The sequence below is a fragment of the Acinonyx jubatus genome, chromosome C1 (genome assembly GCF_027475565.1).
Source record: "Acinonyx jubatus isolate Ajub_Pintada_27869175 chromosome C1, VMU_Ajub_asm_v1.0, whole genome shotgun sequence".
Taxonomy (NCBI): domain Eukaryota; kingdom Metazoa; phylum Chordata; class Mammalia; order Carnivora; family Felidae; genus Acinonyx; species Acinonyx jubatus.
Genome location: NC_069381.1, coordinates 94,662,522 through 94,686,950, shown reverse-complemented (window position 1 = coordinate 94,686,950; position 24,429 = coordinate 94,662,522). Strand labels below are relative to the sequence as shown.

The window sequence follows — 24,429 nt, the reverse complement described above, 5'->3', positions numbered from 1 at the left end:
GGAGGCGGGTAAGGGGAGTGGTCTGGAGCAGGGGCTAAACTTAGAAGCCTGTGGGTGGCTTCCTTGTGGCCTCCCACTGGGTTTCCTCCCCTGGACCTGGGGGCTGGGTTCCTCTCTGGCTGGGAGGAGTAGGGCCCTGGGCAGGGTGTGATGGTCCCACCCTCCCCTCTGGGGTCGCTTTGGAGAGCTTGGGAAGGCCGCAAGGCCAGAGGGGGCCAGGCTGAGGAGACAAGGAGGCTTTTGCATAGAACAATATTTTGTTTTCAGTTTTTCTTCCTCCCCCTTCCCCCAATTGTTAGCAGCTTGATGTGTCATTCTCCCCAGCAGGGGAGGGGGTGAATGGCTTGGGTTGTAAACTCTCTCCCCCAGCCTTCCTGTCCTTCTGGAGGGGCAGCTCAGCTGGGCTCTGGTTCAAGCTGGGTTCTGGTTCAGGGTCAGGTGGGCGGTTAAGGCTTGGCTGGTGTGCGAAGGCTGTCTGCTGTGTCTTCAGAGCTCATTCCTCCACTCTGGCTCTACCTGCAGGGACAGGCCGTCTTCTCCCTCCCGTTCCTGGGGGAGGTAGTCGTGACTTTGGGGCCCTAGAAAGAAAAGAGGTGAGCCTGTCTTCCTTACCTCATCCCCTAGCGCTGTCCCCTGCCTGGCCCAGCCATACCTGAGGTAGAGGGCCTGAGCTTGCTCAGACCTTGGAGTAAGTTCTGTCCCTGCTGCAGATCCAGTTTGGCAGGGAAGGGGCACCCGGTATACCCCCCGTTTTCTTTACAGAACTCCAGGAATCTGTAGGGTACAGGGACATTCACACACACAGCTGCACAGGCCTGGCTGAGGAGTGCCAGCAGAGGCTCGAGGCTAAGCCTTGGTCCTACCATGTGGGCCTGCGCCTTTGGGCGAGTTGCTTATCCTCTGTCGGGTAATTTAAGTGGGGAATTGTGAGGAAGAACAGACCTGTGAATTAATTGAGCCACAAGAAGGTGCTCAATAGAGCTACACCTGCCCCAGGATGGGGGTTGTGGTCACCAAGAGGGATCATGGGGTAGGAATGCTCACACTTTCCAGTCAGGGTCATGGCCCAGGAGCAGCGGGTTGCCCACCACGATGAGCAAAGCCTTGGCCCGGGTCACAGCCACGTTGAACCTCTGAAAGGAAGGAGTGGTAGGGTCACGGGAGGGAAGGGCCTTAAGGAAGGAAGCATTCCTTCCACCCGCCAGGTCTCAAACCTTGGGGTTCTTAAGGAAACCCAGGTTGAAGTCCAGATCCAGCTGCACAAAGCTCTGGCTGCTCCGCACGGTGGAGATGAGAATGACGCTGCGCTCTTGGCCTTGGAACTCTTCTACGGAGCCCACCTGGAGGGCGAGACACAGGGCCTGCAGCGGGGGCTCGGGAAGCAGACACACACCCTGCCTTATGGAGCTCCCGATCCAAGGAGCTCCAAGGCAAGGCCGATGCCAGTACCGGGCATTTGTCACAGGGGAGGGAGTGAGCGTCCTGATAGAACGGGAGGATGCCCTGGAAGCGTAAGGGTGGATCCAGTTAAAGGGGTGCGGGCTAAAATTCTTCTAAGCAAAGAAAACGCGCTTGCAAGGACACAGGAACTCCGAGCAGTGGTTCTCAAACTTCCTAAAGACAGTCACTGAACACTTGTTAAAGATATACAACCCAGACTTCCTAAATTGGAATCTCCAAGGGAGAAGCCTTTAAATCTTAGAGCACTGGTTTTCAACCGCAGCTGCACGTTAGATCACCTGAGGAGCCATAAAAAATACCGATGCCCTGGCTCTGCCCCCAGATAGTTGTGTTCACTGGCCGGGTGGGGCTCTGGCACCGGTGGTGCTAGAAGCTTTCCAGGTGATTCTTATCTGCAGCCAGTGTTGAGAACCACCACCTGAGTCAAAGCACTGACTGACTCAGAGGGTGGGAATGGTGAGCTGTGACACTATCACATGACAGGTCAGGCAGGCAGGGAGTTTGGACTTTATCCGTAGGGCACAGGCCTCAAACCAGCCTGATCAAAAGCATCAAGAATCCGGTGTGGTGTTTCCTGGTCCCGCCCCAGATAGACAAGCCAGGATCTGCAGGAGTGAGGCCTGGGGGGAGCCCCACTGGGTCTTAGGCAGCGAAGGCAGGGCAGGGCAATAACACAGGCTGGAGTGCCTGAGGAGCTCTCTGGAAGCAGGGGAAGTGCAGGGACACCGAAGGCAGGGAGCAAATGTGAAACGGTGGTGTCACCTTTAAGTCTTTGATGTCATCCAGTCCCCGAAGCTCCTTGTCAAGTTTGGTGATGCAATAACGGATTTTTTCCACCTGGAAGATGAGGACAGGTGCCTTTCTCTCATGCCATTACCCCAGTGTAAGAGGGAGCCAGGCAGGAGACCGGGGAGCTGGGGAGCAGAGAGGGAGGGACAACTGACCTCTGAGCTCGTCTGACAGGGCTAGCAGAGACCTGAGCTTCTAGAACCTCCACCTAATGGTCTGGCTATGAAGGGGGTACCTTCGGTGGTGGGGGGTGGGGGTGGGGGGGGGGTCCCACCCTCGAGAGGAACTGAGGGCCTGACCTGCTTCCGGTAGGGAGAGATGACGCCCACGCTTCGGGGGCTCAGGCGGGCTTTGCCCTTCTTCGAGGAGGGGGCCAGGAGCAGCTTCAGGTAGGAGGTCACTGTGGCAGCCTCTTCAGGGTTGAAGAATGATGGGCTGTTACCCTCACGCTCGTCCTTGCCCATTACGCCGTGAAAGATGATGGGAAAGCCCTGGATACGGGGTCAGGGGAAATCTTCAGCCAGGCCTCCCTTCCCTCCCACCCCAAACCCACCCAGGGAACGCGGGATCCCAGGCCAAGGTGAAAGCCCGTGGCTTCCACTCAGAGGCTCCTACTACCTTGCACCTTCGGTAGGAGGGAAGGTGGGGTACAGGGGTGGCAGCCTGACCCTGCCGGGTTCAGCCTCACCTGTCGAGGCAGACCCTCCCATCGGCAGAAGCGCTCTCGGTCCACGACGTCGGCACAGGCCTGCAATTCCCCATCATAATAGAGTCGGTTGGGAATGTCCAGTATGGTGGGGTGAGACCTGGGAGGCAAGAGGAGGAAGGAAGAGCAAGACCAGGGGCCAGGTTATTTTGCCCTGCCCTTGGGGTCCCCCGATCCACCTGCTCTGGGTCCACACATCCTCTTGCCACCCGCCCAAGTGGACGGTGGACTCCTTGATCTACAGCGTGCTGCTAGGTAGGCACTGTTCACTGCACCAAATGTGCACAGAACCAAATGTGCTTCCTGAGCGCATGTGGTCCGTAGGCCAGGCAGATTTAAAAGGAAAAAAAAAACAAAAAACAAACACGCAAGAAATGGGGAGGTTCTCAAGTTTCAATTTTGCCAAGGAAGGATGGTACAAAAACAACCATCACCTACTACTGCCATTATTTGATGAGATAATGTGTTAAATCTAAAAACAGAAGTAATAACAATAGATTGAACTCCCAGTGGACTTATCTAAGGAACTCCTAAGAACTTAGGAATTCATCATTAGGTACATGAATTCATTGAGTAAAGCAAGTATACTTTTTGATTTGAGTAACAATTAGCTTTTTGAAAAACTACATCGTCTCTATTTTTCTCATTTCTCCTTGGACTGCCTCGACCCTTCATCTGGGACCCACACCAGACACATCCCAGTGTCTGGGAACCATGGACAATCCCCCGATACACAGATAAGCAAAATGCTCAAGAGCGAAGTCAGTTGCAAAGTCAGAGCCAATGAGTAGCGGTGATGGGGCTGGAATGGAGATCACCGACCTTCCAGATCATAGTCTTCCTGCATCACACAGCCTCTGAGCAACAGGACTGCAGGATGGAGCCTCCAGTGGGGGCTGCACAGAGTGGGTGAAGGCACAGATTGCAGGCGAGGTGAAGGTGCGGGAGTACCTGTAGTTGCGCAGCAGCTTGGTTATGAACTGGGGGTTATAGCCATTGGAGCCCTTCTTGTACAGGGCGTTGTAGGTCAGCAGCCGCTCCAGCAGGGAGTACCCCAGGCCATGCTTCTGGGTCAGCGGGGAGCGCAGCACGGGCCCCAGCTGCCTAGGGTCTCCTGCCAGCACCAGCTGCCCTCCTGGATTGTCTGTTTCCTTGACTTCCATCAGCCCTGAGAGGCAGGGTGCCGTGGGAGAAAGGTGAGCGGTGGGACCCCCCAACCCCATGCAGGGTGGCACGCACGCAGCCCACCCTGAACCCCTCACCTGCTATGGCCACCAGACTCTCGGGCTCCATGGAGTGGCCGGCCTCATCGATGAAGATGTGTGTGAAGTGATCGATGGGAAACTGAGCTGAGACCAACCTGGGAGGCGTCAGGCCAAGCAGGGGTCATATCTGGGCACCCGACTAGCAAACCTGAAAGCCCACCCAAACTGGCCCCTCACCCCACTGCCAGGCACCACTCTTCCCCATCTCTCCAGCCCGCTACTTCCTTACTTATACACATGATTAAGAGACACACACTTCCCACCTGCTGGCCGTGATGAGGGTGGTAATTAAGACACGATACTCCTGCAGCTTCTTCTTGGCGGGAAACACATAATCCCCTTTCTTCGCATCCCAGTTGCAGCAGGGCTGTGGGGTGTGAAGAGAGAGGAGGAAATCAGCTGGCTCTGTCCATCCTCACCCTCACTCTGGCTCTGGGCCCCCCAGGCAGTTTTCTTTCCCTCTCTCACTTCCCACACAGGGAAACAGACGACCAAACAGGGGTTCTGACCCATCCAAGCTCACGCAGCGAGTATCCGAATCCAGGTCTAGTTTCCTGGCCCCTGAGCATCTACCCCGAGCAGCCCAGCACCTGCCCTGCCCTGGCTCTCCACACTTCTCCAGGTACCTTGATGTCCTCGGGCACCATGCGAATGTCCCTGCTGGGGGCCAGGAGGCGGTAGATGGAGCTGGGCAGGTGGACCCGGAGCCGCTGGCAGAGAAGGTCAGCTCCTGAGTTGGACGGAGCGCAGGCCAGGATGTGGGCTTTGGGCAAGTGCTTCACCACCTGGGGTGGGGACAAGCACAGTGTGGGAAGCAGCTTCTCTGGCTCCAGGGGGAGGGATGGGGGAGAGACTCGGTTGTGACTCAGGTTGGCACAGGGTGGCATTTGTCTCCCGGACCTGAGGGAAGCAGGGACACAAAAGGCGAGTTTTGACCCCCCCAACCCTCTGCTAGTCCAAGTAAGCACTTCACTGCTGGAAAACTGGCACAGTAAACATTCAGAGTCTACGGTGGCTGAAACATGATTGGTGACTCCAAGAGTCACGCGGGACCCCACCCTGCACAACGATGTTCGAATGCCACACAGACCATTGACGCCAGCCCAGGGGCGATCAGGAAGCTGGAGGCACCCAGAATCTGGGCACTGCTTGGTCCCTGGGGGAGTCAGCACCAGCCCCAGGTCTATGCTCAGGCCCCACCTGCTTAATGGCTTCCACCAGGGTGACAGTCTTGCCAGTGCCTGGAGGCCCAAAGATAATGTAGGGGGCTGGACGGGTGGTGCCCATAACGATGTTCTTCATGGCCTGCAGCTGCTCAGGGTTTGACTCCAGACTGCGGTCATACAGCCTGGCAGACGAACCAGAAACATGACGTCACCCGGTGTCCCGGAGGCCTCCCTGACTCCAGTGCCCACGCCCCACACCCCAAGTGGCCCCCCTTACACCCATGCCCAGTCTCACTTGAGCTTCACATCTGAGGGCAGCAGCGGGACCCCACGGGAGGCCACAGGAAAGAGCATGGGCCACAGCAGCCAGCGCCCCGTCAGCTCCAGGGCACGGTGTTGCACCCGCAGGGGCTGGCGGTTGAAGGTGAAGTTCACCTTGAAGGTCAGCCCATCCACAAAGCGGCTCAGGAGGCTTTAGGAAGGGAGGAGGAAGGAAAAGCTCCAGTAAGAGGGCAAGGACTCTCTGCATCTACTCTGGCTCCACTCTCTTTTCAAGACAGCCATGCAATCCCTCCAGGAGAAGCTACTGAGGCATCTCAGGGTCCCCCTGAAGAAAAGCTTCCTGCTCAATCCCTGGGGTCCCACTGGTCTCAAGGAGAAACAAATCAGCTCCTCTGGTCTAAGAAACATTTGTAGACCCTTCTAGCAGCTCATGGTTCCCCCAACACCCACCTCATGGAAAAGCTCAGCTTGACACGGTCCAATTCCACCTTGTGTACAAAGCCCTTGTAGGTGACGGGGTCCTCCTGATGTGTCTCGGAGGACAAAAGTGCAAACAGGTGGTCACCCCGTAGCACTGAGGGGCGGCTCTCAGTCACTCCGGGAACCTACGGGGGGTGGACACAAGCAAGCTTCTATCCCCAGGGATGGCTACTGGAGGACCCCTAGGTCTCCAGACCGCCTGTGAGGGACAAGGATTGAGCGTTGTCCTTCTATCCCAAGACCCAGGGAGCTTTGCTTCTTTCCTCTCCCGCCTGACAGGGTAAAAGTTGGGATGAGCACGGAGACAGTCTGCCCGAGCTGCACAGAGATAGCTGAGCCCAGCAGTCCTGGAAACTCTCCAGGACACGATTCTCAGCCCATCTGTGTGCCCTCTTGGCCAGCTCAGTTCCCGCTCTGCCCTTGAATCCTTGCTCAAAACTCAGTTCCTGCAGGAATCGTTCCTTGATTGCCCCCCACCCCCTTCTCTCTCACCAGCTGCCCTCCTCAGCACTTGCGTGCAGGAACTCTGGGCTTGTGGGTACAACACTCAGCATCTGACATCTGGAAAGGGATCTAGGCCAGCTCTGTGCTTTTCAGATAAAGCAACAAAGGCCCAGAGAGAGCAAGGGACTTGCCCAAGGCCACACAACTAGTGGTAGCAACGTCTAGACTAAAACCCAGGTCCTCCCCATCAGCCTGCTCTGACACCTGTTTTGGGCTCTCTGCTCCTACTGAGCCCCCTGGGGGCAGGAACAGCATTCTACTCTCAGGCTGGCTGACTCGAGCCCACCCTCCCCATGCAGGATTCGAACCCTGACCTCCAGTGTGAGCAGTCTGGGGTTCTGGTCTACGGGGTCCCAGGTCATGGGCACCGACTCCAGGTCGTAGTGCCGGATGTCATGCTCCATCTGCAGCTCTTCCAGGTGCAGCAGCAGCCGGAGCTTCACCTCGTAATTTCTCCACTGCAGGGCTGTCTCGAGCTGGGCCCTGGCGTGATGGTTGGGCAGGCAGGAGGGGGCAGGGACAGGACGGGTCAGGCAACCCCCACACCCAGGAGCATCCACCCTCTCCCATCCGTGGCTCTGGAACTATGAAAGCACCAGGAATCAGGGAGGACCAGAAGGGCAGAGAGGTGGGTGGGGGGTCAGAGGCCTCAGAGAATGGAATCCTGGCTCTCCCTCCTTCCAATGCCCCTGCCCCCACCTCAGATCTGACGTGGCATTTATACCATGGATTTTGGGGCCTGGAACATTCTCCCCCCTAAGATAACTCCTAGGCTTACACCCTCACCTCATTCATGTGTCATTGTCTGCTCAAATGTCACCTTCTCAAAGAGGGCAGCACTAACTGCCCTCTGCAAGACAGCACAACCCTTCCCCTTCCCCGAAAGTTTAGCTTTGGTAGAGTTCTTCGCAGCACTCGTCGCTACATGAAACTATAAGATAAATGCTCATTTCTCCCTACTGCTAAATGCTCATTTCTCCCTACTGCAATGAGCAAGGCCCTCATGTGAAGAATTCACCTTGAACGGTGCGCAGCATGAGGTGCGTGCTCTGTACGGGAACGAAGGGAGGGGGCATGGAAGGCTGAGGACAGAGAGACACAGGAAGCAGCATGAGGTGGGGCAGAAGGGTGTCTCTTACTTGATCTCAGCAATCTCCTTTGGGGCAGTGAAGATACTTGTCCCCTGAAGAAGGATGGGGAGCAGCTGCCGGAGGCGAGGGGGTGGGTAGTATGTCCCCAGCGCCATGCTCAGCTCCAAGTCATAGCCCTTGGCGCTGCAGGAGCCAGGGAAGAAGAGTGGTCACAAACTCAGAGATCCCTGCCCTTCAGAGAGGTGGAGAAGGCTCCTCCCTGGAAGATGCCCGAAGCCCTTCCACAAACTATTGCTGAAGGGGGTCGGCAGATTTTGTACAAGGAGGCAGAACTCACTACCCCATGAGGATGCTCACCCCAAGGCTGGACCATTCTCATTTCTGGAAAGTACTATTCATGGAAACTTCCAAAAGTCACATATGTAACACCCATATGTGTAAATAATATGGATATAAAAAAATGCATGCTCATTAGAGAAAAATAAGTGGGTAAATACATAACATTCTCCCCATCCGGGGATAACCAATAACTTTTTGATAGCTAAACTTCCAGGTTTCTGTCAATTTGTATTACATACATACAGTTTTAACAAAAAGAGCACAATTGCCTATCGTTCGCTTTTCTAGCTCAGTATTTCATAAACACCTAGCCATGCTACACAGAATATAAGATTCTATTCAAATGAGGGGCGCCTGGGTGGCTCAGTCGGTTAAGTGTCGGACTTCGGCTCAGGTCATGATCTCACAGTTCGTGGGATCGAGCCCCACATCAGGCTCTCTGCTATCAGTGCAAAGCCTGCTTTGGATCCTCTGTCCTCCTCTCTCTGCCCCTCCCCTGCTTGCACCCTCCCTCTCAAAAATAAATAAACATTAAAAAAAAATTCTCTTCATATGAAATATCTGAATAGGGAAATCTATAGAGACAGAAAGCAGAGTGGTTGCTTAAGGCTGGGAGGGAGGGATGTCCAGGTGGCTCAGTAGGTTAAGCATCCGACTTGATTTCGGCTCAGGTCATGATCTCACGGTTTGTGAGATGGGGCCCCGAGTTGGGCTTTGTGCTGACAGCATGGAGCCTGCTTGGGATTTTCTCTCTCCCTTTCTCTCTGCCCCTCCTCTGCTTGCACACACTCTTATTCTCTCTCTCAAAATAAATAAACTTAAAAAAAAAAAAAAAAAAGGCTAGGGGGCACCTGGGTGGCTCAGTCGGTTGAGTGTCCAACTTTGGCCCAGGTCATGAACTCACTGCTTGTGAGTTTGAGCTCTGTGTCCGGCTCTGTGCTGACAGCTCAGAGCCTGGAGCCTGTTTCAGATTCTGTCTCTGTCTCTCTGCTCCTCCCCTGCTCACGCATTCACTCTCCCTCTCTCTGTCCCTCAAATACAAACAAACATTAAAAAAAAAAAAGGCTGGGAGGGAATGAGGAGCAAAAGGGTATGGGCTCCTTTTTGGGTAATGAAGTGTTCTAACCGGATCGTGGTGGTGGTTGCCCATATCTGTGAATATACTGAGAACCTAAATAGTACGGTATGTGAATTATCTCAAAAGAAGCTGTAAAAAAGACGGAGAGAGAGGTCTACACAGGCTGCCTGACAATCTATCATACAATCAAAAATGTTTAACATTTTTTTCAGGCTCACCTGCAACTTCCTTCCCGAACAGAAAAAAATCTCTGAGGCCCAGAGGAGTTACAAACTCAGTTAGGAAAGGGGGCCCTGGTTCTGGCTCTGTGCTCTTCCCCAAGGCGCCCACCCTCATGCGGGGCACCCCAAACTGGATCGGGTTGGAGAGGAAAGGAGTTACCGGTCAGGTCTCTCTCCTTCCTCTATCCGGCTGGTCACTACAGGGTTTCCAGTGATCCGGGTCCGCTTGAAGGGAGTCGTGGGCTTCAGCTGTGCAGCCAGGGGACTGTGGGCAACGGCAGCCAAGAAGCGGGCAATGTAGAAAGTGCCGGCTCCTTCCGAACCTGGCTCCCCAGGTCCCAGCAGCTCCCAGAGCACCGTGGCTGGGAAGTAGCCCACAAAGCTGGTCTTACAGTGGACCTGGAGCTCGTAGCACTCGCCTGCAGGAGGACGGATGAGTGAGAGAGGACAGGGAGGGACCTTCCCACCAGCACCCTGCCTGCACACTCCCCCAGCAGCCATACCCCGGGGCAGGAGCCCTGACACAGCAACCCTTACCAGGGCAAGCCCCCATCCACTAAAGGCTCTTTCCCGTGGAAACCCGCTCACCAGGGCCCAGTGGGCAGGGCAGCTCCTGGTCTCCATTGTAGAAGGCAAACTGGGGGGTCCGGCAGAGTGGGAAGAGATGAGTGAGGGTGACAGGCTGGGTTCCTCCATTCCGAAGCCTCAGGGTCAGCACCTCCTTGCGGTTCAAATCCAGGCGGATAAGGAGCTGCCCATCTCGGGCTTCATGGGGCCCCTGGACTTCCACGTCCACCCCATGTTTCCCGTGAAGATACTCAGCCCTGGGGAGAGTGGGAGTCAAGGGGGGGCTGGGACAGGAAGGGCCTAGACAGAGGAGGCTGGCGAAGTGCCAGCGGAGCTCAGGAACCCCACCGCCTCTCCCCAGACCAACTAGCTCCTTCCCTACCCCTTCCCCCACTCCTTGAAGGAGGGGGCCTTACCCCAACCTGAGGCAACCCCCTCTTCTCTCAGCCAGATGGCTTCCCCGACACCCTGACCCCTATGTCCTTGCACCCTCTTTCACATGCACATGCATGCACACATACAGACACACACCTGTCGTAAAAGATCTTGGCTAGCAGTGACTTGTGGTGTTTGCTGATGTCTGACCCCACCTTCACTCTCCTTTTTTCTGGGAACCACACGTCGGCCCAGCGGTCGAGTCTGAAGAACCTGACCCGAGTCTTGGTGACGTAGGCCAGATTTGCAATCTTCATTCCATACAGCATGGAGGAGAAGCCAGGGGCAGGGGTCCCAAAGCTGCCGGAAGCAGAGGAGACTGGGAAGTGAGGGAAGGCAGGGCAGCTCAACGGGGAAGGCAGGAGGGCAGGGTGTCTGTGGGTCGCTCTATGTGGGACACACCAGCCCTGCTGCGCAATAGGACAGGACCCAGGGACAGAGACTCAGGCTGGGCGGGGGGGGGGGAGGGTCACAGGAATTGTTAATGTTTTAAGGGAATTCAATAGGACTTCCCAAGACAAAATACGACTGTTTTAAACAGCAAGTTGTGGACTCTGTGTTTCGGAGGAGAACAGCCCAGTCATGGGCTAGTGATTTGGAGGACTAAGGGAAAAGAGAGAAAGAAACGAAGATTTTTTGGGGGGGAAAACTATTTGGGACAGAAAAAGAGATACAAATGACGTGGCAGAAAGAGCTAAGGTTAAGGGGAAGCCAAATAAGTTGATTCAGAGGGGGTGGATCTGGGGTCCTGCCTGATGGTGAGGAAGGAGAGAGGGGTCAGAGAGAGCACAGGTGTCCAGGGTGTGTGGGCAAGGTGGCTGATCAGACAGCAGTTTCCACCCGAAGTCAAAGGGTGCAGGTGGATGGAACCCAAGCAGGAAGGGAAAGGATCCTTCTCCAGAGATCAAATAGCTTGGTTTTGTGCCTAGAGAAGGTGAAGACAGGGAAAACTGGTCAGAAGGTCAATAACCTCAAAGTCCAGTGCCTGGAATTCAGTTTAGTCAACTCGACACTTACAGAGACCTGTTATGTGCCACACACTGCGCTAGAAGCCGGGGGTTCAATGAGGTAAGAGCCCGGCACAAACTGAACGCGTCAATCCTGGCGTCCTGCCGGGGGCGCGGCCAAGGAGGTTTCCAGGGCAGCCTGGGGCCAAGGAGGGGCACCGAGCCAGGCTGTCCCAGGACAGCGGTCAGAACGGAGTCCTGGAGAGTGAACGGTGTCTACCAGGCACAACAGGGAGCCAAAGGGTAAGCCAAGGTGGAGGGGCGTGCAAGGACAAGAGCTGGGGGTGCAGGGCAACCTCCCACTCGGCCACCAGCTGGGTCTCCACTTCTCGGAGCCTCACTTTCCTCCCCTACAAAATGGGGGCAATGAAAACTTACCTCGGGGGGGGGGGGTTGTTATGAGGGTTACATGGAGACGGGCACTGCAGTGTCCACTTAGCCCAGTGCTTGGCACATAAGGAGATCTCCGTAAGGTGTGCTATGATTAGTATCACACACAGTCTGGTTGTGCTACAGTGAAGTGTGGGACAGGGGTGATGGGAGGCAAGCAGAGATGGACAGGCACCAGGTCACGCAGTGTTGCATGCCAGGCCAGGAAGCCTAGACTTGACCCTGAAGGCTAGCGGTCTTCCTCTACTGGCACCCAGGAGCCGGGGACACCCCCACACGTGACATACTCCAGATCTGGACGGCTGACCACCCTCCCTCAATGCATTATAGGGAATGAAAGCAAATCCTAGCTCATAAGAACCATGGTAATCCCTATTTAACTATTAAGGCTGGATCAGCACGGTCACTCCCTGGCGTGTAACGAGATCATTTATGGTCTGGACAATTCCCTGGTGCCCCCTGCCTGTCACTCTGCCCCTCTCCCTCCTCACCCCAAGCAAATGAGAGTGATACTATTCAGAAGACTGTGAATCAGCTCTGATTTGTTTTAAAAAGGTAATAAATCATTTGAGAACATAACAGAAAATGCTCAGTAAATGCCACCTACTATCATTAGTATTCGTATTAGTAGTAATAGTAGGACTAACAGTAGCAGTGGTAGTAGGAGTAGTAACAACTTACTTTCAGCCCACAGCAGAGGCTACACTGTGGTTACAGAAGCCCCGAGGCTGGTGGGTTTTAAGCAGGGGAGTGGCAAGATCATATTTGCATTTCAGATGACTCTGGCATCAGGATTGGAGGATGGATTTGCTGGAGGCAAGACTGTAGGCAGGGACACCAGTTAGAAAAAGGCCATTGTAACAGTCCAATTAAAAGATGACAAGGGCCTGAATGAGGTGGTGGAAAGGACGTAAGAGGGGGCCAGATCTGATAATACTTAGGATGTAAAATTAGCAGAATCTGGTGGCCGACAGGAGGGGGAATGGAAGCTGGGAAGAGGGAGGAGTCCAGGACAAAACTCAGATCAATGGCTTGGCTTCCAGAACCATTTCTGAGATAGGAGGTAAAGGCAGGAGGAGGAGGAGGAGGAGGAGGAGGTTGGAGGGAGGATCATGACATTTGTATTTGGTATGTTCAGTTCGAGATTTCTGTGGTCCAGAGGCAGCTGGCTCCATGAGTTGGAAACTGAGAACTCAGGCCAAAGTCAAGCCTGGGTCTAGCCTGATATTCTGGAGTCCTCAGGTGGTAGTTATAACCATGGAAGTGTCTGGAATCTCCCTATGGAGTGTGACTAGTCTGAGAAGAGCTGAGACCAGGACAACCCAGGGAGGAAGACAAAACAGAGAAGGAAGCCCCGAGAGAGGGAGGAGAATCAGAAGGAAATCTCAAAACCAGGCATCAGGCTCAAACACTGCCAGGAGGTCCAGTCATAAAGGGACCGAAATCAGGAGGAGTCACTGTCATCCGCCAGGGCCCCTTGCTCGGTAGGTTCCACAGATCGAGCACAGACTCAAATGCCAACAGAAGCCAGGCTCCCCAGGCATCTTTGATACCCGAGCACCTGCATAGTACCATTTTTGAGCCATCAGTGTTAAGGACTCACGTCCCTCATAACTCCACTTAAGAAGACAACAGTGGAGGGGCACCTGGGTGGCTCAGTCGTGAAAGCGTCCGACTCTTGCTCAGGTCATGATCTCGCGGTTTGTGAGTTCGAGCCCCTCGTCGGGCTCTGTGCTGACAGCTCAGGGCCTGGAGCCTGCTTCAGATTCCTTGTCTCCCTCTCTCTCTCTGTCCCTCCCCTGCTCGCTTTCTGTCTCTCTCTCTCTTAAAAATTAAAAAAAAAAAAAAAAAAGGGAAGACAACAGTGGAGATGCCTTGAAATGCAGCCGGCTCTCAGGGTAGTGCTGGGAGGCGACAGGGCTCTGAGAGAGCCGAACAAACCCAAGAGTGCATGCCCTGTCCAGAGGGGGTAACTGCTAATCTCCATCGTCTCCAGACAGATGTGGCCAGCAGGGGACAGAGGCCCAAGATGGCCAGCGTCCGACCTTTAAAAGAAGGCCAGATCAAAATTTTCACGTGAAATCTATTTTTGGAAACTTCTGCCTGGGCACATTGGCAGAAGGAACTCAACTCTGCAAGTTTCGCAGCTTCTGCCATGGGTACTACCACCTAAGTGTTTTCTCACATTATGCTCCGTGACTATTACCACTACCCAAACTCACCTCTCCCTGGTCTAAGGTGACAGCCATAATGAAAACAATTTTTTTCCAACCAGAGACTTAGCACGTAGCTGTTGGAAAAAAGTCCTGGTTCTTATACTATGCGCCTAAGTCACCTAGATTTCTAGGAAAAAAGATCAAGACTTCAGTAGAAAAACTGAATAGTCACCTTACAGAACACATCGAGATGACCAGATGAAAAGATGTTCTAAAAGCAGAGAAATTGCAGATTAAAGTCAAAACGAAGGACTGTTTTATTTCGATCAGACTGACAACAGTGGAAAACAGCCATAACATGGATCGCTGTTGTGTGTATGTGGAGAAGGGGACTCTCACACAGTGCTCCTGGAAAAGGTGAAATATGACAACCTTTTGGAAAAACAATCTGGTGAGGACTCCTAACATCTCTCTGAAACACAGGTATTTAACTCAGCAACTGCAGTTCTGGGAATGTATCCCATGGAAAGGAAAGTACCTGTGTTTAAAGACATGTGCAAGGATGCTTACTGCAGAGGTATTCACAGGGGCTGAGAGCTGGAAACAAAAACAGGCCCATCAATAGGGAGACGTTAACACATTGTCAACACCCACAGCATGGAAAATACTAGGCAGCAATGAAAAAGAACGCACCACACGCACACAGACGGCTACAATTTAAAAGGCTGACAACACCAAGTGTTGACAAGGTTAAGGACAGACCAGAACACTCATGCGTTGTCAGCTGGAGTATGAACTGGTACGATCACTTCAGAAAAAGGTCTGTTTTGCAAAAAACTAAACATATGCTGCAATATTCTGATTTCAAATGGAAAGAATATTATGTGTGCAAAAAAAATGCACTAAAAAAAATGCAACTATAGGGGCACCTGGCTGGCTCAGGTGGTTAAGCATGCGACTCTTGATTTTGGCTCAGGTCATGATCTCAAGGTTTGAGTTCAAGCCCTGCATCGGGCTCTGTGCTGACAGTGGGAAGCCTGCTTGCGATTTTCTCTCGTTTCTCTGTGCCACTCCCTCCACTCGCACACTCGCTTGCTTGCTCTCTCAAAATAAACAAACATTTAAAAAGATTAAACTTAATTTAAAAATGCAAGTATAGGGGCGCCTGGGTGGCTGGGTCGGTTAAGCATCTGACTCTCAGTTTCAGCTCAGGTCACGGTCCTGCAGTTTCATGAGTTTGAGCCCGACATCGGGCTGTGCGCTGCTTGGGCTTCTCTCTCTGCCCCTCCCCTGCTCACGCTGTCTCTGGCTCTCTCAAAATAAATAAATAAACTTAAAAAAAAAAAAAAAAAGGAACTATATAATATCTAGTATAGACCTAGCACTGGTATTTATTAAAAAATACTTGCTGGGAGAATGAGTGAAAGAAATATCAAATAATTCCAGACTATTCTTTTATTAAAAAACGAAGGAGGGGACATTGCACTAAACCGCTGGCTGGCACACAGCACTGCTGTGCAGGGGCCTGTAACGTTACATGTCAGGTTGCATACACGGTCCACACGTGGACATGTATAATTATATAATGATATATATTATTATAGGTCTAATATATATATAATTTATATAAACGTTTACATATTTTATACATACTGTCCAAACTTGGAGACACATGTAATAATATATAAATATACATATATATACATGTAATAAATACACATAGAAATAAACATATATAAAGGAAGGTAGATAGTGGCAAGGAAGTAAAATGCATGAAGACCTGGTCACACCACTTTTATTTATTCATTTAATCATCCATTCATTCACTAGTGTTTGTTTACTTTTGAGAGAGAGCACAAGAGTGGGAGAGGGGCAGAGGAAGAGAGAGAGAGTGGGAGAGAACCTCAAGCTGAAGTCAGATGGCTGTGTATATTTGGAGTTGTTAGTTGTAAGCAAAAAGAATAAATTATGGCTGATTTAAGCGATAAAAGCTAGTTACCAATAAATTGCTGGGAAGGTGAGAAACGGGCTCAGGAAACAGGAACTAGGGAAGGCGGAGCAGCCTAACCCCAGACAAGGTCACAACAGAGGACCAGTCCAGAAGACTTTGCTGCCAACCACCAAAAAAGGAAGTTAAGCAACTTGCCTAAGATTTAAAAATAACAATAAACATATATTTACCCTGTGACCCAGCAATGCTCCTCCTAGGTATATCCCCAAGCCAAAGGTACAAGGATGTTCCCAGCGATTTTATTCAAAATAGCCCCAAACAGGGGCGCCTGGCTGGCTCAGATGAAAGAGCATGTGACTTTTCTTGATCTCGGGGTCGTGAGTTTGTTACTTAAATACAAAATTAAAAAAAAAAGAAATAGCCCCAAACTGAAAACAACAGCCATGAACAGGAGAATGGATACAAACTGATTTGTATTCAGATGAAGAATACTACTCAGGGGCGCCTGGGTGGCTCAGTCGGTTAGGCGTCCGACTTCAGCTTGGGTTACGATCTCACGGTTTGTGGGTTTGAGCCCCGCGTTGAACTCTGTGCTGACAGCTCGGAGCCTGGAGCCTGCTTTGGATTCTGTGTCTCATTATCTCTCTGCCTCTCCCCCACTTGTGCTCTGCCTCTCAAAAATAAATAAATGTAAAAAAAAAAATTAAAAAAAAAATCACTCAGTGATAAAAAGCTGCCATACACAAGACATGGATGAATCTCAAAAACATTATGCTGAAGGGCGTCTGGCTGGCTCAGTTGGTAGAGCAGTAGACTATCTCGGGGTTGTGAGTTTGTGCGCCACATTTCGGGTACAGTTTACTTAAAACAAACAAACAAACAAAACATTATGCTGAGTGAAACATGGCGTTCAGAAGAGTGCATACCTCCTGATTCCCTTAAATGAAGTTCCAGACAGGCACAGTCTCAAAAAACATCACAGTGGTGGGTACCTCTGGGTGGGGTAAGGGTGAGGACGAACTAGGAAAGATGGAGGAAATTTGGGGGTGATGTCATGTTCTGTGTCTTGACAGGGACTACACACAGTGTATGGAAAGGTAGAGTTAAAATGTGTCTACTTAAAAAAAATTTTTTTAATGGTTATTTATTTTTGAGAGAGAGAGAGACAGAGAGAGAGAGAGACAGAGTGTACACAGAGCAGGGGCAAAGAGAGAGGGAGACACAGAATCTGAAGCAGGATCCAGGCTCTGAGCTGTCAGAGAACTCACAAGTCATGAGGTCATGACCTGAGCCAAAGTCAGACGCTTAACCAACTGACCCACTCAGGTGCCCCCAATGTGTCCACTTCTATCTAGAAGTTACACTTAATTTTTGAACACCTACAGTTCGTAATAATCATGCAGACGTGTTTGGTGTAAGTTGCACTGAAGTCTGTAACTTACTTCGAAATGCATCGAAAACACTAAGATGGACCAATGGGCAGACGTACAAAATACTAACTAAGAAATCTAGGGGGTGCCTGGGTGGCTCAGTCAGTTGAGACTCTGACTCTTCATTTCGGCTCAAGTCATGATCCTAGGGTTATGGGATCGAGCCCCGTGTCTGGCCATGCGCTGAGCACAGAGCCTGCTTAAGATTCTCTCTCACCCCCTCTGTCCCTCTCCCCTGCTCACACTCTCTCTCTCTCTAAAAAAAAAAAAAAAATCTAGGTGAGGGTATATGGGTATTCACTGTACAATTATTTCAACTTTTGTGTTTGAAGTCTGTCATAATAAAATGTTGGGAACGCCATGATCGGGAATGACTTCCGTGATGTTTTGTTGAGTAAGAAAGCAGGATGTTGAAAACACATATAACATGATCCTTTTAAAATAAAACAACCCAAAAAACACCCCAGTTGATAGCTGAGTGTCCTGAGTGTGGGGCAGAATGTGGAACGGAGTTGGGATGCTGATATGGAGAGGGACCCACAATAAACAAGGATATAGTGTAACGATCCCATGGGGGCCAACTGACATAGGTGGGATGGAAGTATGGGTGCATACACAGATAAGTGAAAGGGTGGTCATCCAAAGCATAAAAAAACTTTCAAACACAAATATCCAACATAGAACATTAAGGGCCCTCGCTCCCTCCTATCAGCTTAACTGCTTGATGTGTATTTTTCCAGACTTTTTTCTATACATAAGAAAACTTTTTAAGCACTCAAGTGTTTTGTTTGCTGCACATACTCTCCTGCAACAGACCTCTTCACCACCATGGACTTCCTTCCCGGACATTTTACCAAGTCACCTCCCTCTTTTGGATGGCTGCAAAGGATAGCATAGTAGGAATGCAGGGGGCGTGTTTAACTGTTTGTCCAGCGATAGTTCGGTGCCTATAATGCTTGGCTTTTTCAAAGGTTACATACAATAACCACCCATGCACAAAAATTCTTGTACTAAATTTGGTAATTTATGGGACAAATGCCTTCAAATAAACTTCTGGGTCAAACAGAATGACTCTTCACAACTTTGGCAAGTTCTGCCAAATTGTCCTCTGTTTTTTTTTTTAAGTTTATTTATTTGTTTTGAGAGAGAGATAAAGTGCGTGCACACGCGAGTGGCAGGGGCGGGAGCGAGAGGGCAGGTGGAGGGGCAGAGAGAGAGGGAGAGAGAGAATCCCAAGCAGCTGTCAGTGCAAAGTCCAATGCGGGGCTTGATCTCACAACGATGAGATCGTGACCTGAGCCGAAATCAAAAGCCCGATGCTTAACCGACTGAGCCACCCAGGTGCCCCAAATTGTCCTCTAAACAGGTTGTACAAATTTAATGTTAATCACTAAAAATTTGAGAATACCCTTTTTCCAGACCCTGACATCAGAAATCTTCAATCTTTTCGATTACTGACAATCTGATAAACAAAAAAAATGATATCTTGCTTAAATAGCATTCCCCTCATCACTAACACAGTCAAGGATCTTTCCTTCTGTTTATCAGTCATTTGTGTTTCTTCCCCTAAACCAGCAGGAGTTATTACCAAATACAAGTCGGATCACGGCCCCCCTTTATGACTGCACAGTCTACAAGATGAAGTCTAACCTTTTAACAAGGCACACACGGATCTTCTGTATAACTGGGATAATGCAAACACAGTTAATTAACACCATCAACAACAGGAAAAGTTTACTGAGCACTTCCTGTGTGCTGTTTGAAGTACCCGTAAGCATTATCTCATTTAATCCTCACAACAACGTAGCAACTATCATCACCCCATTTTAGAGAAGAAACTGAGGCACAGGTTCTGACATCAATCCCTCCTTAAGTGTATGTCAGCCCTTCCCACTGTATCACTGTCACTCCTCTCTAGACTTTCCTGCCACTGTGGACATCTTTGGTCTGTAACGCCCTGACCTTGGCCCCTGCTATTTGTTCAGTGAACAATAACTAATCTTTTTAGATGCAGTGCAGGAAAGTCTCATGGGTAGAAGAATGGTATTTCAGAACATACTATCAAATTTGGCAGCCATCTTAAAGGGACATCTAGTTCTGTGTCTTACAAACTGTGGGTTGCAACTCTCATTAGTGGGTCAAGACCAGGATTTTTAGAAAATTGGAGTGGAACAGAATAAAAACATCAGAGGGCAGGGAGTGAGGCTATATACGGTTTCTAGGGTATGCATTGTTCCATGAAAGCTGTGTCCCAGGCTCCCAACTAAAATGTATTCTTTACTGTGGATAGAAGTCTAAACACACAGCCTTTCTCCATGCCAGAGACAGAACGATCTTTCCAAAACCCCTAATCCATCAGTCTCCTACTTGGAAACAATCTGTGCTTTCCTATTTCTGTTAAGATTAAAAAGTAAACAAACAAACAAAAGACTCTCCGCAGCTGGCAAGGTCCTGCCCCATCTAGTCCCTGCCTCCCTCTGGCCTCCTGTCAGGGCCACTGAGTTCACCCTAAGCCCTTAGGGTGCTACTCCCTCTGGGTCTGGAATGCTGTCCCCTTGCCCCTTAACATCTGTGAACTCCCGTTTATCTTTCAAGATTCTGTTTAAACATGACTTTCTCCCAGAAACCTCTGATTCCGAGGTTGGGTGTCCAAGTTACATACTCTCAGAGTACCGGACCTTTTGTTCTAAGCACTTATCACAAAAGTAATTAAATAATTATGTTTCATCGCCACCTCCTTCCTTAGGCTCCTTCTACATCCACAGCGACTCACACTGTTTTGCTTTGCTCACAGGAGGCATTCGGCCAAAATTTGTTGAAGAAAAGAATGAGTCTCCTGCCTAAGGCAAGAGCAGTCTTCTCTTGAAACTTTTCCTGACATCAGTCTTTCCTCCTAACCATCACTGTACTAATGACAGCTACCACTTCCAAAGCCCATGCAACATGCTACACATGGTAAGGGCTTTACCTGTGATAGCTCATTCTGGCCTCACACACAGCCCTGAGAGAAAGGCATTCTTTTACATGCGTTACAGGAAAATTTAGATAGTTGCTCAAAATTCAATGCAACTCCGGGCGCCTGGGTGGCTCAGTCAGTTAAGCGTCTGACATCAGCTCAGCCCATGATCTCACGGCCCGTGGGTTCGAGCCCCGCGTCAGGCTCTGTGCTGAGAGTTCAGAGTATGGAGCCCTGTTTCTCCCTCCCTCCCTCTCTCTCTCTCTCTGCCCCTCTCCCACTCACACTCTGTGTCTCTCTCTCTCTCAAAAATAAACATTAAAAAAAAATGCAAACTCGTGAATGGCCAACCAGGATTTGAACTTCAGCTATCCACTCTCCCAGCCCCTAAGGTACTGTATTACATGTTTGTCTACACATCTGCCACCCCCACTAGACTGTGATTACAGGCAGGAACCGAGGCACAGGCACAAGCAGAGCCTCGTTAAGTATGTTTTGCTAAATAACGAATGATGGGAAAAGGCCAAAGTTAGCAGTAGAGGATGCAACATCCTGAAATACCCTAGCTGGAAGGGATGCACCCCTCCCAGTGTAGGAAGGCTCCCTAGAATTCCGTGTGTGTGTGTGTGTGTGTGTGTGTGTGTGTGTGTGTGACTTGCAATAGCTCTCTGGTGGCCCATTCTCTTGTAGATCAACTGTACTTACTAATTCAATTCCATTCCGCCAGCACTTACAGAGCATCTGTTACATCCCTGGCTCTATGCTGGGGACTGAGGAAGGTGCAAACGTGAGGAAAAGCCTATCCCCGCCTTCAGATCAGGGAAGCTGGTCGCACACTAGCTCCAACGCAAGGCAGTGCAATGGGGCTATAACCTGGCTGTGAACAATGAGCTCTGAGAGCCCAGAGGAAGAAGCCATGAATTCCCACAGGGAAGATGAGGGCTGATGTCACAGCATTCCTGTCTGGGTTTAAAGGATGTGTAAGAACGTTCTCTATAATCGTAATAGAAATCTCCACCTGGTATGGAGAGGGTGAGGGGAACATGTTGAATGAAGCTAGCCCAGCCTTCTGAAGTGACAGGGAAGCATAATCCTCTCCACCACGACAGACTTCAAAATATTCAAGGATTACTGCCTTGTTCTCTCCAATGTTTCTCTTTTCAAGGCAAACATTTCTCAGGTTTTTTGTTTTTGTCTTTTTTTTTTTTTTAAGTAATCTCTACCCCCAATGTGGGGCTCGAACTCACGACCCTGAGATCAAGAGCGCCATCCTCCGCTGAATGAGCCAGCCAGCCCCCACCTCAGTCTTTGACTGGGTTTCGTGATAGAATACGAATCAGCACGTAAGCTGTTTCCCTCCCCCTCCTCACTGTCAATCCTTCAAGGCCAAGGTCAGTGTCCTTCTCCATTGAATTCCCTACTAACTACAGGAGCGTTCTTATTTGCATAAGAAAACACCAAATTCCCTAATAATTCCAGGGGAACGGTATCTTATTTGCATAAAAAACAAGTGCACATAGTAAAAATTACTTTTGAAATCCCTTAAATTCACCCATAATGTGCTTTATATGTGGTTTTCTGTATGCAGTCTGACAGAACATCTTCCCCAGTACTGGAACATACTGTGTAGCTTTCGTTGAGAGCTGACAGAGACCCTCTCCTTGACCAAACTTCAGTCGGGCTCCTCTGAACCCTATTCTCAATTAGGCCTCTACCTTGCCCCCCACCTCTTAGTATGTCTTTAGTAGTTTTCCATCCACTGACCCCCTCACTCGGCTGACAACTACCAATTCCCGGCTGTCTTTGCCGTGTTGGGAGTAGAGCACTCTCTCCCCTACTACAGTAGCTCTACTGCAATAGTTCTTCCATAAAGTCTTTCCTACCGGTCTAACAAGCATCCAAATACATTCCTTCGGAGCCCAAAGTAGCTGGCTTGTGTTCAGAGGCACCTGTACTTGTGTTGGGGAACACAAGTGAAAGCACGGATGTGGCTTGTTGATAATGCCTCTCAATAGTACCTGATCTTTGCTTACTTCTCTTTGACATGTTTCCTAGTTCTATTATACTCCGCGCGTTATTTTACCATCTATGCTAGTATTCTGTATGATGCATACTGCATGCCTATCAAAGCCTCTCTTTCCCTGGCATCTTGTACTGTTCATCTTTCCATTCCCCAAAGCCCAGCACGGGGTGAGGGCATAAAACAGGTCCTAACCGCTGACCCTTCCTCAGATGTTGCTGGAGCCTGTTCATGTCCCTCTTAAAATGGGACATTTCATTATTGATTTAAATAAACAACCCAGATGTGATCTGGAGAGTCACTATTTCGTGTCCCCCCCCCCCCCCAAACCACACTTCTCTTAACACAGTCTAACCCTTCTTGGACTCTTTTGGCAGCCATACCGGCCTTTTGGTCTGTTGAAACCCACAGCCTTTTTCAGGAGGTGTGTTAGGAAGCCGAAATCCCCACCACCCCGCATGTATTTGTGTAAGTCTTCACATTTATCCCTGTTAAACTGTGTTCCGGCCCAAGGCTGCAGCCTGTTGATAGGTGTTTCTGAAGCACAATTCTGTGGTCTGCCAGAACGCAGCGTCTGGTTTTCACTTCGATAGCAACAGGGGGGCCCAAACAGCCTGCAGCCACAGGGTGAGAAAGGCCTCCAGGAGGCTGGCCCTGGGTCTCCATGGAGAAGCCACAGGTGCTAATGGAGGTTTGGTGCGTATATAGTTTGAGCCCTTTTCTTCTTTGCCGAGCTGCCGGAGATTCTCCCTCCCACACTGGGTCTCCTCGGCTCCCCGGGATAGCGGACCCCCTAGGCAAGCAGCCCCTCGGCGGCGGGGCGGGGGTCCCCGCAGAGCCCGCGCCAGGGCCGGCCGCCAGCCGCAAGCAGCTCCCTCCCGCGGTCCCGCGATGCCTGGGCCCCCTCTCGCGCTCCCCTCCCCCAGGCCGAGCGCCCCCCCCTCCCCCGCCCCCGCGAGCGGCGCGTGGGCGCGGGACCCGGTTCGCTGCCAGGGCCCGGGCCGCGGGGGGCGCGGGCTGCGCGGGCGGTTCTGCGCCGGCACTGGGCGCAGGGGCCCGGCCGGGCAGAGCGGGCGGGCGGGCTCCGGGCGGCGCTGGCGGGGCGTGGGCACGGCGCGGGAGGGGAGGTCTGCGCCGCCCCGGGACCGGCTTGCGCCACTGGGGGAGCTGCGTCCCTCCGCGCCCCGGGGCGGGAAGGGTGGCCCCGCGGCGAGGGGTCGTGGCGGCGAGCTGGGCCCGCGAATCTGGGCCGGGGACTGGGCCGGCCCGTACCTGATCTTGAAATCCCAGTTATAAACGGTCCGCAGCCGCTCGCGATCTGTCTCCATGTCCAGTCCCCGAACGACCAGGAAACTCTCGAAGCACTGGCCCGTCTCCCGGAGCTGCCGGCAGCTGAACTTACTGGGCATCGCGGCGGCGGCTGCGGCTGCGGCCCAGGCAGGAGGGTCCGTGGAAATGAAACTGAAAGTCGCCGCCGCGGATGTAAGTTGGCGGCCCTAGGATGAGGGTGCAGCAGGGGGAAGCCCCCTAACTCTGACCCTCTGATCTTGCAGGCTCCCTTCTCCCCACCAGGCTTCCCTCCTCGGTTCTTTTCCTACCTGAGTCTTCCCTTCGGTCTCTCCGTCCAATCCCCTCCCCCTCCTCCCATTAACTCTTTCCTAAGGAGTCTGACCCCTCCCTCAGGGCCCTCCCCTTACCCCAAGCTCCCTCCCCTGGCTTCGAGCCAGAATCTGAACGTGGCTACCGCCTGGGGCCCCCTGAGCAGCCCAGGGAGACTTCCGAGCCTCAGCTAGGGCTACTCCCACGCCCCCCCCCCCCCCCCCCAGAGCCTCGGGACTTATTGAAAAGCAGGAGAGCAAAGGGCAGGGACTGGGACCTGGGTTGGCTGCAGCTGGACTGGGGCAGCTCATCCAGCACCTCCCCCAGACTGCTAGGGACAGAAATCAGTACGGAAGCGAGCGGCACGCCCCCCTCCCCCATTCTCCCTCCTCGAGCTTTCAGACGCAGGGAGGAAGGCATAAGAGCCAAAGAAGTTCAGGGGGGTGGGGGGTGGTGGGGAAGAACCAAGTGTCTCTGAGATAAAGGTGTGTACGTGTGGGAGGGAGGGACAAGGGGCTCCGCCAGCACGGAACAGT

At 51.7% G+C, this 24,429-nt stretch overlaps 1 protein-coding gene across 7 annotated transcripts; it reads right to left on the bottom strand.

Moving 5' to 3' along the window:
* Positions 1-238: 238 nt before the first annotated feature.
* Positions 239-24,289, bottom strand: MOV10 (Mov10 RISC complex RNA helicase). 7 transcript variants are annotated; one of them, XM_053214612.1, is made up of 21 exons: positions 24,171-24,289; positions 23,567-23,755; positions 10,481-10,684; positions 9,971-10,206; positions 9,543-9,801; positions 7,793-7,927; positions 6,968-7,136; positions 6,120-6,274; positions 5,683-5,859; positions 5,422-5,569; positions 4,848-5,006; positions 4,485-4,588; positions 4,219-4,316; positions 3,908-4,124; positions 2,939-3,056; positions 2,550-2,741; positions 2,224-2,298; positions 1,215-1,340; positions 1,045-1,133; positions 653-774; positions 239-578 (listed from the first exon to the last, which is right to left on the bottom strand). In XM_053214612.1, exons 1-21 carry the CDS (start codon positions 24,272-24,274, stop codon positions 487-489), a joined length of 3,168 nt encoding a protein of 1,055 aa, XP_053070587.1. In that variant the 5' UTR covers positions 24,275-24,289; the 3' UTR covers positions 239-486. The 7 variants fall into 7 exon arrangements, with proteins under 7 accessions (XP_053070587.1, XP_026914131.1, XP_026914130.1 ...); XM_027058330.2 differs by lacking the exon at positions 24,171-24,289 and adding an exon at positions 23,992-24,111 and having other exon boundaries at positions 23,567-23,790; XM_027058329.2 differs by lacking the exon at positions 24,171-24,289 and adding an exon at positions 23,893-23,995 and having other exon boundaries at positions 23,567-23,790.
* Positions 24,290-24,429: the final 140 nt, after the last annotated feature.